At 40.5% G+C, this 13048-nt stretch overlaps 1 protein-coding gene across 2 annotated transcripts in view; it reads left to right on the top strand.

Moving 5' to 3' along the window:
• The window catches only part of LOC307043664 (endonuclease V-like), a 126981-nt gene that overhangs the window by 17830 nt on the left and 96103 nt on the right, over window positions 1-13048 (top strand). For both annotated transcript variants that reach the window (XM_079688306.1, XM_079688305.1), the window contains exons 3-5: window positions 5527-5661; window positions 9367-9406; window positions 10720-10832. In XM_079688306.1, the coding sequence (XP_079544432.1) occupies window positions 5527-5661; window positions 9367-9406; window positions 10720-10832 (288 nt within the window). The remainder of the gene's footprint in view (window positions 1-5526; window positions 5662-9366; window positions 9407-10719; window positions 10833-13048) is intronic.

Here is a 13048-nt window from a genome sequence, read left to right as displayed (position 1 = left end):
GCATGCGTCTATAATAAGAGGATGCGGGACCACAGCAAGAGGATCAGCCTCGACTCAAGATCGCGGCGTCGATATAGACACAAAAGAAGAAAAATTTGGCTGGGTTCATCGGAACATGAGAATACACAGATACAGACAGACAGAAGGAAGAACAAGCACTCCCGTTGGAGTGATTTTTTTTAAATATTGAAGTTAAATGCATCAATCTGGTGCACTTTGAGAGCAAAATGAAGAGATATATGGATACCTCTCAACATCCATATGAAACAACTGTAAACAGATTTATTTTGTCTATATGGATTCGATTGCTGCACATTATCCCTTACTTAATAAATACTTTTTTTGATAATCTATTATATAGAAAAGTATATCATATTGATATATAATATATAATTTATTGATAATATATAATATAATCAAATATAACAATCAAAACGAAATAAGTAGTATTAAGTATTAGGGCTAAGAAAATATTGTACATGTGAAATAGTTGTATGTATTGATTTAAATTGACATGCATACGCTAAGACAAATAGTCCGTTGTTACTGTTTGAACTAACGTACCAACGTTACTGAACATATTACATATTACCTACCATATTACGTTATATACTTCTTACCTTCGATTTCTCTTATTCTTCTCCTCATTCGTCTTTGTTTTTCTTCAAGTTTGTATTGTATTTCTTCAAGTTTTTATCTTGTTGGTCGAATGCACTTAAGCGTCAGCTAAATGCAATGTAATGTAATGATCAAAAAAACCCTCTATACTCTAGAGTCAGAGGGTTATTCAAGTGTATTCCCCTATTAAATGTATTGGTGAAGGGAAGTCTTCATCACTTTAAATTGCTTCTTTAGGACTCCTGATTGCTGCCCAGTGTTGGAAGAAGTAGTCATATCCTTTACTTAAGTAAAAGTACAAATACTATTGTCTTATAATACTCAACTTCAAGTGCAAGTTGGGATTTTAAAAATGATACTTAAGTAAAAGTAAAAAAGGATAAGCATCAACATATAATCAAAGTACAAAAACTACTCATTCTGCACAAAGGCTAATTTCAGAATAATATAAAGTACAGAAGTATTATCTGCTAAATGTACTTCAAGTATCAAAGTAAAAGTACTTGTTATGCTTAATAGATCTTTTCACAGTATTATATTATAATGATTATAATATTATCCCGTTTTTATACATGTAATAGCATATAATTGTTACATTTAGACCAAATATATTTACTGTGTAGATAAGTAGTACATTACTTCATTTACCATATATGATATGATATACAGTGGGGCAAAAAAGTATTTAGTCAGCCACCAATTGTGCAAGTTCTCCCACTTAAAAAGATGAGAGAGGCCTGTAATTTTCATCCTAGGTATACCTCAACTATGAGAGACAAAATGAGAAAAAAAAAATCCAGAAAATCGCATTGTCTGATGAAATTATGGTGGAAAATAAGTATTTGGTCACCTACAAACAAACAAGATTTCTGGCTCTCACAGACCTGTAACTTCTTCTTTAAGAGCCTCCTCTGTCCCCCAGTTGTTAACTGTATTAATGGCACCTGTTTGAACTCGTTATCAGTATAAAAGACACCTGTCCACAACCTCAAACAGTCACACTCCAAACTCCACTATGGCCAAGACCAAAGAGCTGTCAAAGGACACCAGAAACAAAATTGTAGACCTGAACCAGGCTGGGAAGACTGAATCTGCAATAGGTAAGCCGCATGGTGTGAAGAAATCAACTGTGGGAGCAATTATTAGAAAATGGAAGACATACAAGACCACTGATAATCTCCCTCGATCTGGGGCTCCACGCAAGATCTCACCCCGTGGGGTCAAAATGATCACAAGAACGGTGAGCAAAAATCCCAGAACCACGCGGGGGGACCTAGTCAATGACCTGCAGAGAGCTGGGACCAAAGTAACAAAGGCTACCATCAGTAACACACTACGCCGCCAGGGACTCAAATCCTGCAGTGCCAGACGTGTCCCCCTGCTTAAGCCAGTACATGTCCAGGCACGTCTGAAGTTTGCTAGAGAGCATTTAGATGATCCAGAAGAGGATTGGGAGAATGTCATATGGTCAGATGAAACCAAAATAGAACTTTTTGGTAAAAACTCAACTAGACGTATTTGGAGGAGAAAGAATGCTGAGTTGCATCCAAAGAACACCATACCTACTGTGAAACATGGGGGTGGAAACATCATGCTTTGGGGCTGTTCTTCTGCAAAGGGACCAGGACGACTGATCCGTGTAAAGGAAAGAATGAATGGGGCCATGTATCGTGAGATTTTGAGTGACAACCTCCTTCCATCAGCAAGGGCATTGAAGATGAAACGTGGCTGGGTCTTTCAGCATGACAATGATCCCAAACACACCGCCCGGGCAATGAAGGAGTGGCTTCATAAGAAGCATTTCAAGGTCCTGGAGTGGCCTAGCCAGTCTCCAGATCTCAACCCCATAGAAAATCTTTGGAGGGAGTTGAAAGTCCCTGTTGCCCAGCGACAGCCCCAAAACATCACTGCTCTAGAGAAGATCTGCATGGAGGAATGGGCCAAAATACCAGCAACAGTGTGTGAAAACCTTGTGAAGACTTACAGAAAACGTTTGGCCTCTGTCCTTGCCAACAAAGGGTATATAACAAAGTATTGAGATGAACTTTTGTTATTGACCAAATACTTATTTTCCACCATAATTTGCAAATAAATTCTTTAAAAATCAGACGATGTGATTTTCTGGATGTCTTTTCCTCATTTTGTCTCTCATAGTTGAGGTATACCGAGGATAAAAATTACAGGCCTCTCTCATCTTTTTAAGTGGGAGAACTTGCACAATTGGTGGCTGACTAAATACTTTTTTGCCCCCACTGTATGTGTTGAAATAAATGTAGTGGCATTAAATGGAAAGTAAAGAACGAATATGTCAGAAAAGTACTTAAGTACAATACTTGTGTAAATGTACTTAGTTACTTTACCCCACTGAGGAACAGACTTCAGGGAAATGACTCATACTTTCACAGAGGCTGACGGTTGGTGATTTCCAATTCACCTTAAACCATTCCAATAATTCCTGCTACGACCCTTCATCATGAACTTCTTTGATCTCTTGTTAGAAATATAGAATATATCAGCTTTAAATTAAACCTGCACTAAAAAAAAAAAAAGTAAAAATTTCAGTTTTTTCAGTGTGTTAACCATTTTCACATTCTTTTCCAGTTTTTTTTATTTAGTTAAAGTAGACCTATCATGCTATATTTGAATAATATAGTGTAGGACCATACCTATATAAGGCATATTTATACTTTTTATTTTTCAAAATACCAAACAGACCATGCATTTTAGCCATTCCTCATTTCGCTCAATTTAACACTGTCTTTGAATGGGCTGATTTTGTGAGAACAGCACCATCTACAGGCCTGGCATATGTACTACAGCGTCTCCAGCGCTTTCGAACGGCAATGTCCGTGGCTGTCTCCTCCTGATTGGTGGAGTTGGCCCAATAGCCGTAGCGCCACTTCTGTGACGTCATAGAAGTGTTCAAATCTGGATCAGTCTGTATCAGATCCGTTGCAGCCCCTTTTTAAGAGATTTGGGTATGGAGGAAAATAGAGAGGGTTGTGTTTTCTGACACTTGGTGAGTTCCCTGGAACACCGGGGACACATATTCATGTATAAAAGACGTACAAAAGTGCATTTTGCATGATAGGTCACCTTTAACTTTTCAAGGATCAAGATGTGGTGTAAATAATATGCTTACCCAAAGTGCACTTTAACAGTAAACCTACTGTATAGTATCATGAAGAAGATAGGAGTTACCTGTGAAAAGTGGTTGTTTCTTATTAAAACATCTAATTTCAAAGGGGGTTTTCAATGTCATTCATTCATTTCAACCCTTAATTGAAATTACTTTACACTCTCATGGATAAGGTCATATTTAAAAATCATTTAAAAAATAATGGTGAATGTTGCAGCTCATCTAATTCCAATCTTTTGAAACACTTACAGCCAGGCATACACATATGAATACACAGGAGAGTGGAGGTTTAATATGCAGTGCTGCTCATTGAGCTCAAGGTCGAGTCTTGTTAAGCCCGGATGTTGTTAAGGTGACCTTGGCGGTCCCAGTTTTCACTTCATTATCCTTTTCCTGCACAGCCTTTCACAAGCATTCCTCCTCGCTGCATTTATCTGTGCATTAGCATGGGCTGCCGGCCCCTCCTCATTATATAACCCGCTGTAATTAATGTCATTTGTCACTGTGTACGCTGCTGATGCATGGACCCAATGAGGCTAAAGAAATGTTGTCGAGAAATGCTTTCCAATAATGGGATTATGTTCCCTGCTTGCTTTCATTTGACTCTAACACTGCCACCTAAGGACATTTATGACACAAAGTAATACATGACACACAGTTTGTCACATTGCATTTAAATACACAGGTCTTGAAAAGAGCTCTGCACACTTTTAAAAGTGTGAATGTGGAAAATCAGTGAGAACGACACTTCGTTAAGATTCCTGGCCATAACCTTTCCAATATAACAGCCTGTTGTTTTTTCACCGTGTGTAGCAGAGTAGGGTGAAGGACATTGACATCCTGAATGCTGGTTGACCTTTCTGTTCTCAAAACGTCCTTGTGTCGAGGCGTGTGTTTTGGCCTCCATGCACCTCAATGAGAGTGTCTGCATGTTTTATTGCTTGTAGTTAAAGTTCTTAATTATTCATTTGAATAACAATACAGAAGGCAGTTGTTGGCAATGAAAAATGTGGACCTCAGGCTCCCTCTTCTTATTCTCATTAAATAGGTATTCAAAAATTACTCAAGTATAAGCAGAGTGAGAATGTAAGTTAAAATTGAGGCTAAAATATTAACCTTCCTTAGTGTAAAACTTTACTGGACTCACAAAAAACACAGAAAAACAGAGTCTTGTCAAAGATGAGCAAGCAGGGAACATAATATGGCTATGGTCTGAGCCTTTGTCTTTCCTAATCACTTTTCATGCAAGGAAACACAAATATCGTCAAAATATATACTGTATATAATAAATAAATTAGAAAGTACCGTAAGAGTTTTAAAGTCATTCTGCCCTTCATCTCCTTACTGTATGTACTGTAGAGTGTAGACTGTCTATGTTCATTAGACTATCTTTAAATGAGTACATGACATAAACTCCCTCTGGAAGGAACTTTGGGAATTTAGCCTTTGCAGACCATTTACATGCACACAGACCTATAACACACTACAGGAAAGGGAAAACCCAAAAATGCAGAATAGGACCTCTTTGAGAAGCACCGTTACTTACATGATTCGTGTGTGTGCGTAAATATTGTGGCTGCAGGGAATTGTGGGACATCAATGTCTCCTTTCCCTTCGTAAAGGATAGTCCTGTAGATAACAAGGGAAGTATATGAGCTCATGGCTGCCGCTGATGTACTTCCGAGTCATTTCCCTTAGTTTGGAACATTGCTAAGCAAAAAATACATTTGAACCGAAACCCAGCACTCCGTCCCCTTTTCTTTCCCCAGCTGCTGTATGAGGACAGTCAGATGGTGACCCTGACGGCCCCCTACATAGCCGGCTTCCTGGCCTTCAGAGAAACCCCATTCCTCCTGGAGTCTCTGCAGCGTCTGGAGAGGGACCAGCCCCAACTTCTTCCTCAGGTCAGCTTTTGCACAAACACATTAAAGTGCTTAATTGAAGTGCTAGAAGAGTCCTTCCAATGACTTGAGGTACAATTATAAACATATAATTAGCAACTGTTTGAGATGTTAGAGTGTATTCGGGGTCGGCTGTGGCTCAGAGGTTTAAGATGGGAGACAAGGGGAACTAGCCAGGGTGGGTCGTAAATAATAAGCCCATGAAAACTTCTAAACTTCTCTAACTAACACCTCATCATACATACTCTGCTATGATAAATCTTGTCAGCTTGTTATGTGATATTGTCTCTGCTCTCCTTACAGTATGTTTACTTTGTTAGCCTCAGGCGGACCTGGGGCCTCATTTATAACGCCGTGCGTAGGATTCACGTGGGAAGGTTGCTTACGTAGCAGAAATCCCAAAAATAGGTACAGACATTTTCCGATTCACCAAACATTGCGTACAGCCGAGGAAAGTGCGTACAGGCGAGGAAAGTGCGTACGGCACTTCCTACGCCGGTTTCCCTTTATAAATCACAATCGACTCGAAATGCGGTGCAGCTTTTGCGGGCTTCACGTAACGCCCATATTTGCCTATAAATAGTCAAAGAAACGCCCTTTCATTCATTCATTTTGACTGACTGCATGAAGAAGATCGCAGGAAATGACGACAGAACAGCTAAAAAAGACATCTCACACCGTGTCAGATTTTGGTTATTTTGGTGAGGTCGAGATAAATCATATTGTTTGGTGGATGCAGTTTGAACCAGAGTAGCAGCATGGAGGTCGGATCGTCACCAAAATAAATAAATAAGTGGTCCGAAAAAGGTTAATGACAAAATAAATACACATAGCCTTCCTCAGGCAGTGTGTTTGTAGCGGGGACAGGAGACCCCCCCTTGATGAGAAACTGTAAGAAATGATCAGGGAATCCCTCCGGAGTGGAGTCATAAAGACTGGATCTGAATTGTGTTTTCGTATTTGGTGGTTTGTATCCCAGCTGTCAATCAGCTGTGCGCAGCAACTCTAGATCCACCAGTTAAAGGAAATCCAACTAATGTGTTGTGTTATATTAGCTGTACAATTTACCACATAGCCTACGGTGTTCTTAGTTTCCATACCTCTACGAGCGACTTATCAAGTCTTGGCAGACAGAATAATACCCGATTTTACATGATAGTATATAAAACCATGCTCGTACAACCTATAGAAATGCAAAACGGCGTCAGTTTAGACGTAATTCTGTCCTTCTGCTTACCGCATCATTTATGAGAAAACATTTCATAACATTAACACAACATATTCGAAGTGGTTTTAAATAACATATCCGTATTTATTTATTTCTCCAAGTTATGTTTTTGCGTGCACTGAGGAGTCTCAAACAGGCGTTTGTTAAATCATTGTGAAATTTGTGAAAATTTGTGAAAATGAATTCTTCATATATGATAAATGAGAGGTAACATTTTATTTATGGTATTATTTCCACATATTTCTCTCCATTCTTCCTTCTGCCAACGGTTTTGCAGTTTCTCGTCTCTCCCGTTTTTGTGCTTAGTGCGTACGCATGGGTTAGCATGCTAGCATGCTAACACATTAGAATCGGTTATTGTCATGACCTGCTTGAGAAGCAAAGTACAGATGAGGCTGGGATGTTGGTAAGTCATTTTTGAAGGTATGCACAATAAACAAAAAAACCGTTACTTACATTTGCTGTTTTATGTGCATAAGTGCATCCCATTGCGAAGTATGGTAAAATGTACTATGGGTACCTAGATGGTGTCCTCATAATGGTGTCCTCATAAATGACCGCCATCTTGGCTACTGAACGGGAGTTACAGGACCATCCATCATTGCAGTTGCTCCGGTAAATAAAGGACTATACTGTACACATAAAGGTTATAGGTATGTTTTTTTTTACTATTTAGGGAATGTGCTATATTAGTTGTTGAGGAAAATATTAAAGTGTTAATTGTATATCAATCAATCAATCAATCAATGTTTATTTATATAGCCCAATATCACAAATGTTACATTTGTCTCAGTGGACTTCACAGTTTGTACAGAATATCAGTATGACAATATGACACCCTCTGTCCTTAGACCCTCACATCGTACAAGAAAAAACTTCCAGAGAAAACCCACAGTTTAAAGGGAAAAATGGGAGAAACCTCAGGGAGAGCAACAGAGGAGGGATCCCTCTCCCAGGAAGGACAGACGTGCAATAGATGCCGTGTGTAAATTGAAAAGATAATACATTTACAACATAGGTAGTCCAAATGTTTGGAAATGCATGTGTGTATAATAGGAAGATGAATCCACAAGGATATCCATCCAGGACCTATGATCCAGGACCACAGCCACGACTCAAGATCCAGGACTCACGATCCAGGACACAGGACCGCAGCAACAGGATCATCCATGACTCCGGATCCCGGCGTATATAGACACCAAAAAGAAAGACATTTGGGGAAGCTGGGTTAATCGGAACATGACAGTACACAGGTATAGACAGAGAAAAGGAAGAAGTAAGATGTCCCCTGACAAACGAAGCCTATATCAGCAAAACTAGGGGCTGAATCTAATTAGCCCTAACTATAAGCTTTATCAAAAAGGAAGGTCTTAAGCGCACTCTTAAAAACGGATAGGGTGTCTGCCGCCCGAACACAAACTGGAAGCTGATTCCACAAATGTGGAGCTTGATAAGAAAGTGTAGGGTATAGGGTTATTTGAGCAGTTTGTAATGATTTGTTACAGCCAACAGTCATTGCTAGCTAGCTAGCAATTGCGTTTGTCACCTCTGGTATGTGTGCGATTTGAGACACTACATCAGGGGTACTCAAACTTTTTTGTTAAAGGTCCACTTGTGAATTTTATACAATGTCAATGGTTCGGATCAATGCCAGTAAAGTCAAGGATTTCAAAATTAGATCTAAATTACTGTCACACACAACCAGACAGCCAACCTACTGACACTATTGGGCTCATTGAAAAAGTGAAAACTTTTCCAACTTCTTGAACATTAAAACACGCTGAATTAATTTAAACTCCTGTGACAAAGCGCTCACTGTTTCTCAAGAAGCCGTCTATAATTTCTCCTCACCCACTCCCTTCTGTCTGTCGCTATCCACGCACCTCCCTCTCTTCCTCCCACTCAGCATGCTCGCAGGTGTGCAGAAACAACACACTTTCACCCCATACACACACAAAATCCTGCACACACAAACACTTCTCCTGACACCTCACCGCTCCCTTTATCTGGCCCTTTGACGTGGGTCCTGATTCACAGCGGATATATGAGTTTGGATTCCCTTTTGGCTTCCAGGGTTCATAAGTGTGGGGGGGCTGGAAATATCAGTGTCAAGATCTTGTCTCTTTCTAACTTTAACTTTTGAAGCTCAGGATAAAACATATTCTGTTATCTCACACTTTACGTGACATCAGACAGAGGCACAGGCAGTTGGGGTGAGAGATTGTAGATACGCAGAAAAAAGTTTCCCTGCTAAGGTGTTAACTTCATTCAGAAAAGAAGCACAGGTGGATCCCATAACAACACGATGCCTCTGCTGCACTGCAGTCTCTCAGCCGCCTGATTGACATAACGGATCACACCGGTGCTTTTCCTGATCTAACATGTTAAAATGTCTGCCGTGCAAAAGGTCTTCAACCTTGACAAATAAAACCCTTTACAGCTATAGGTGATTTTTTCCCCATTGTGCCCTCTCACCACAGGTGGTGTTTGTGGATGGGAATGGTCTATTCCACTACAGAGGTAGGTCAGGCTGCTCTATAGAGTGGCGAAGTCACGCCCACTTACTTCCGCATCATGGGACCTTATTCTGAAAAAATAATACATTGAAGTCAATGGAGAGAGAAAACATATCTTTTGATCCCGTTTGAATTGTGCCATGAATTACACATATGTTGTTTGTCAATCTTAAAAAATCATTTCCATGTCAAAAAATTCAAAGTTTGTCTTAAAACTGTTGAAATATAAGACTATGAAAAATACGCAACTAGAAAAACTACAAATCCCAGAGTCGCGTAAGTGCTGTCGTAACTGATGTATTCCCTCCAGATAGCTAAAAATACATTTACTTACTGTACTTACTTACTTTAACAAGATGCCTGTGTGCTTTGTACCAGGTTGTTATCATATCAGTAATAGTACCTCTTGCTCGTTCTCGAAGAGCAACTAAAACAAAACACGAGAGTGTACCTTGTTAGCTAATGTTAGCTAGCTGACATTAACGTTATACATTACACTCGTGTTACTCACCAAAACCTTGTAAAGCTGGTCCCGCATGCTGGCCCTTACGGAACCGACTAACTCCCCTTTTTCGTATGTACAGCTCTCAACATGCCCAGACTTGTAGTGATTTTCACCTCTTTTAATACTTTTCGCCTCATTCTGAAAGAAAGAGGTGAAATGTACCAACGTGACGGCCATCTTGGTGTTGGTGACGTGTGCAAGACCAGAGTTGTACTGTAGTTCATTGAGCGCTTCACACAAAGAAATGTGTAACTTCACAGTTTTACGACACGTTTTAATTTTTTTGACTTGCAAAATTATCTTTTAAATTGACAAACATCATATGTGTAATTCGTGGCACAATTCAAACGGGATCGAAAGATAATCTTTCTCTCCCCATTGACTTCAATACATTATTTTTCCGATATAAGGTCCCATGGAGGTCCACCGGAAGGGGAAAGTGTTTGCAATATTTGTCCCTTCTTTTTTATTTACTTTTTTATTTATTTACAGCAGGATGTCTTTAGTGACAGTCAGAAAATGCATTTTTATACATCAATGGCAAAAAAAGCACATGTGTGTATAGTAATGACCGCGTTAATTTAGGTGTTGCTGCATTTACTAGGGATGCAGCGATTGATGAAGTCCAAGGCCAATAGCAATGTTTATAATAATTTAGCTTATACTGATGTTTTTGTTGCAGTTGCATGTGTGCAAGGCTGTTTTCATGTCACGATAATACATTTCTTTAATGTATAACACAAAGGCAACACTGTTCTATCAAGAGCAAACCGGCATTTTAATCTGACCCAGGCCCTGTTTATTCCCTGCAGAGTTCGGCCTAGCGTGTCACCTCGGGGTGATTTCAGGGCTGCCGTGTGTGGGAGTGGCCAAGAACCTGCTGCAGGTGCAGGGTGTTAACAAGGATGAGGAGCACCAGTCACAGGTGAGGCTCTACTTAAGCTCACACCCCACAAAATTGTACATATATGTATTCCTTTCTGTTCTGTAGAGCTTTGTCACTCTATGATCTATCATCAGTGTATATACATCATATTTTGTTTATTCGTGTTGTAAGAAAAAACTCGCCGACCTTGACCAGAGTCAAAATATGAGTTATGTAAGTTAAGGCAGGGGTTCCCAACCTTTATTGTGCCAAGGACCAGCAGATACATTTTACACAGATAAAAATCGCGCACCGGTTTTCAATTTTAACTGATTTTAATATTTACTCACCAGCAGGTAGCAAAAGAGGCTACTTGTATGTAACAGCCTGAACAAATACTAGAACAATATGCATCCAAAACATATTAACAACGCTAAAAAAAAGAAAAGAACCGGTGTCAAAACAGAAAGACGGAAAACCAAAAAATACGACGTTATTCAGTTTTAAACCAAAACGGGAAAACAGATAAATGAACGTTTTGGTTTTGTTTGTATGATTTACGGATAATCCAGTGAATGCTGGGAAAACGAGGAGAAGGCGCATTATGAAGGAGATGACCACTTCTGCTCTCGCCTCTTGCTCTACCTTTTCTACAGGATGGGCTTTCCTCTAGCTGCTCTGTGGCACAGTCCTCATTGTTGACTGGCTGTGTGTGTGTGTGTGTGTGTGTGTGTGTGTGTGTGTGTGTGTGTGTGTGTGTGTGTGTGTGTGTGTGTGTGTGTGTGTGTGTGTGTGTGTGTGTGTGTGTGTGTGTGTGTGTGTGTGTGTGTGTGTGCGTGCGTGCGTGCGTGCGTGCGTGCGTGCGTGCGTGCGTGCGTGCGTGCGTGCGTGCGTGCGTGCGTGCGTGCGTGCGTGCGTGCGTGCGTGCGTGCGTGCGGTTTTGACAATGTGACTTTTATTTTAAGGCCTATGGGCTCAGAACAGTCTCATAATACACACATGCACACAGAAGGATTCACACTTGTATTTCATGATCCACAAAAGGATTCACACTTGTATTTCCGGGTCCACACTTGTGTTTTTCAATGCACACACAAATGTGTTCCGTTTCATATACATGTAAATAAATTCCAAATACAGAAAACAGTTTTACATAGGTATTTTTGATCCACACATATTTGTTTTCCGTTTAAAACCTCTGCACCTGCAAACACAAACCGCTTTCTGTGTACGGATCGCTGTGCATTCGTGTGTGGGTTTTTTGAGACTCCTCTGATGGTCAGCCGATTCTTACTTGTAATTTTTTCTATCTATAGCCAATCAGATGTCTCCTCAATTCTAAGCCAATCACATGAGCGCGCCCCCACGAGGGTAGATTTCTTGCGTTCATGACGTAGTGCTTCATGTACGCATTTTGCGCAGTCCGGAGCTGACAGGTCCATGGAGCCTGCCTGCAGGCGCTAATCTCAGGACACCTCCACTCTCAGTACATTGCCACTTTCCGAACAGGAAATGCACGCAAATACAAGCCTTTATATTATTCAGTACGAAACCAGTGCTAGACAGTGAACTGTCAACGGGGGGGAGCCCCGCCGGTCATTATCGGCCGATATTCACTCTAAATAGTTTGATCGGTGCTCTCTATAAAAGCCGATCAGGAGAGCTGGATCTGATCGATATGGACATAAACGCGAGTGAAGTGTAACCGGACGCGACAGAGAGATCAGATCAGCTGCTGAGTCTGACGGAGACATGCAGCTCTGCATGATCACCTGAAGCTCCGCCCTCTGTTTAGCGAGCTGACCGGACTGCGCAAAATGCGTATATGAAGTGTCATGAACGCAAGAAATCATACCCTCGTGGGGGTGCGCTCATGTGATTGGCTTAGACTGGAGGAGACATCTGATTGGCTATAAATGAGAGAAATTACAAGTAAGAATCGGCTGACCATCAGAGGAGTCTCAAAAAACCCATACACGAATGCACAGCGATCCGTACACAGAAAGCGGTTTGTGTTTGCAGGTGCAGAGGTTTTAAACGGAAAACAAATGTGTGGATCAAAAATACCTATGTAAAACTGTTTTCTGTATTTGGAATTTATTTACATGTATATGAAACGGAACACATTTGTGTGTGCATTGAAAAACACAAGTGTGGATCCGGAAATACAAGTGTGAATGCTTTTGCGGATCATGAAATACAAGTGTGAATCCTTCTGTGTGCATGTGTGTATTATGAGACTGTTCTGAGCCCATAAAGGCCTCCTTCTGTAGCCA

This window comes from Notothenia rossii (genome assembly GCF_949606895.1).
Source record: "Notothenia rossii genome assembly, chromosome: 1".
Lineage (NCBI taxonomy): Eukaryota > Metazoa > Chordata > Actinopteri > Perciformes > Nototheniidae > Notothenia > Notothenia rossii.
The sequence above is the reverse complement of the archived record's forward strand: the minus strand, read 5'-3'. Positions and strand labels throughout refer to the sequence as shown.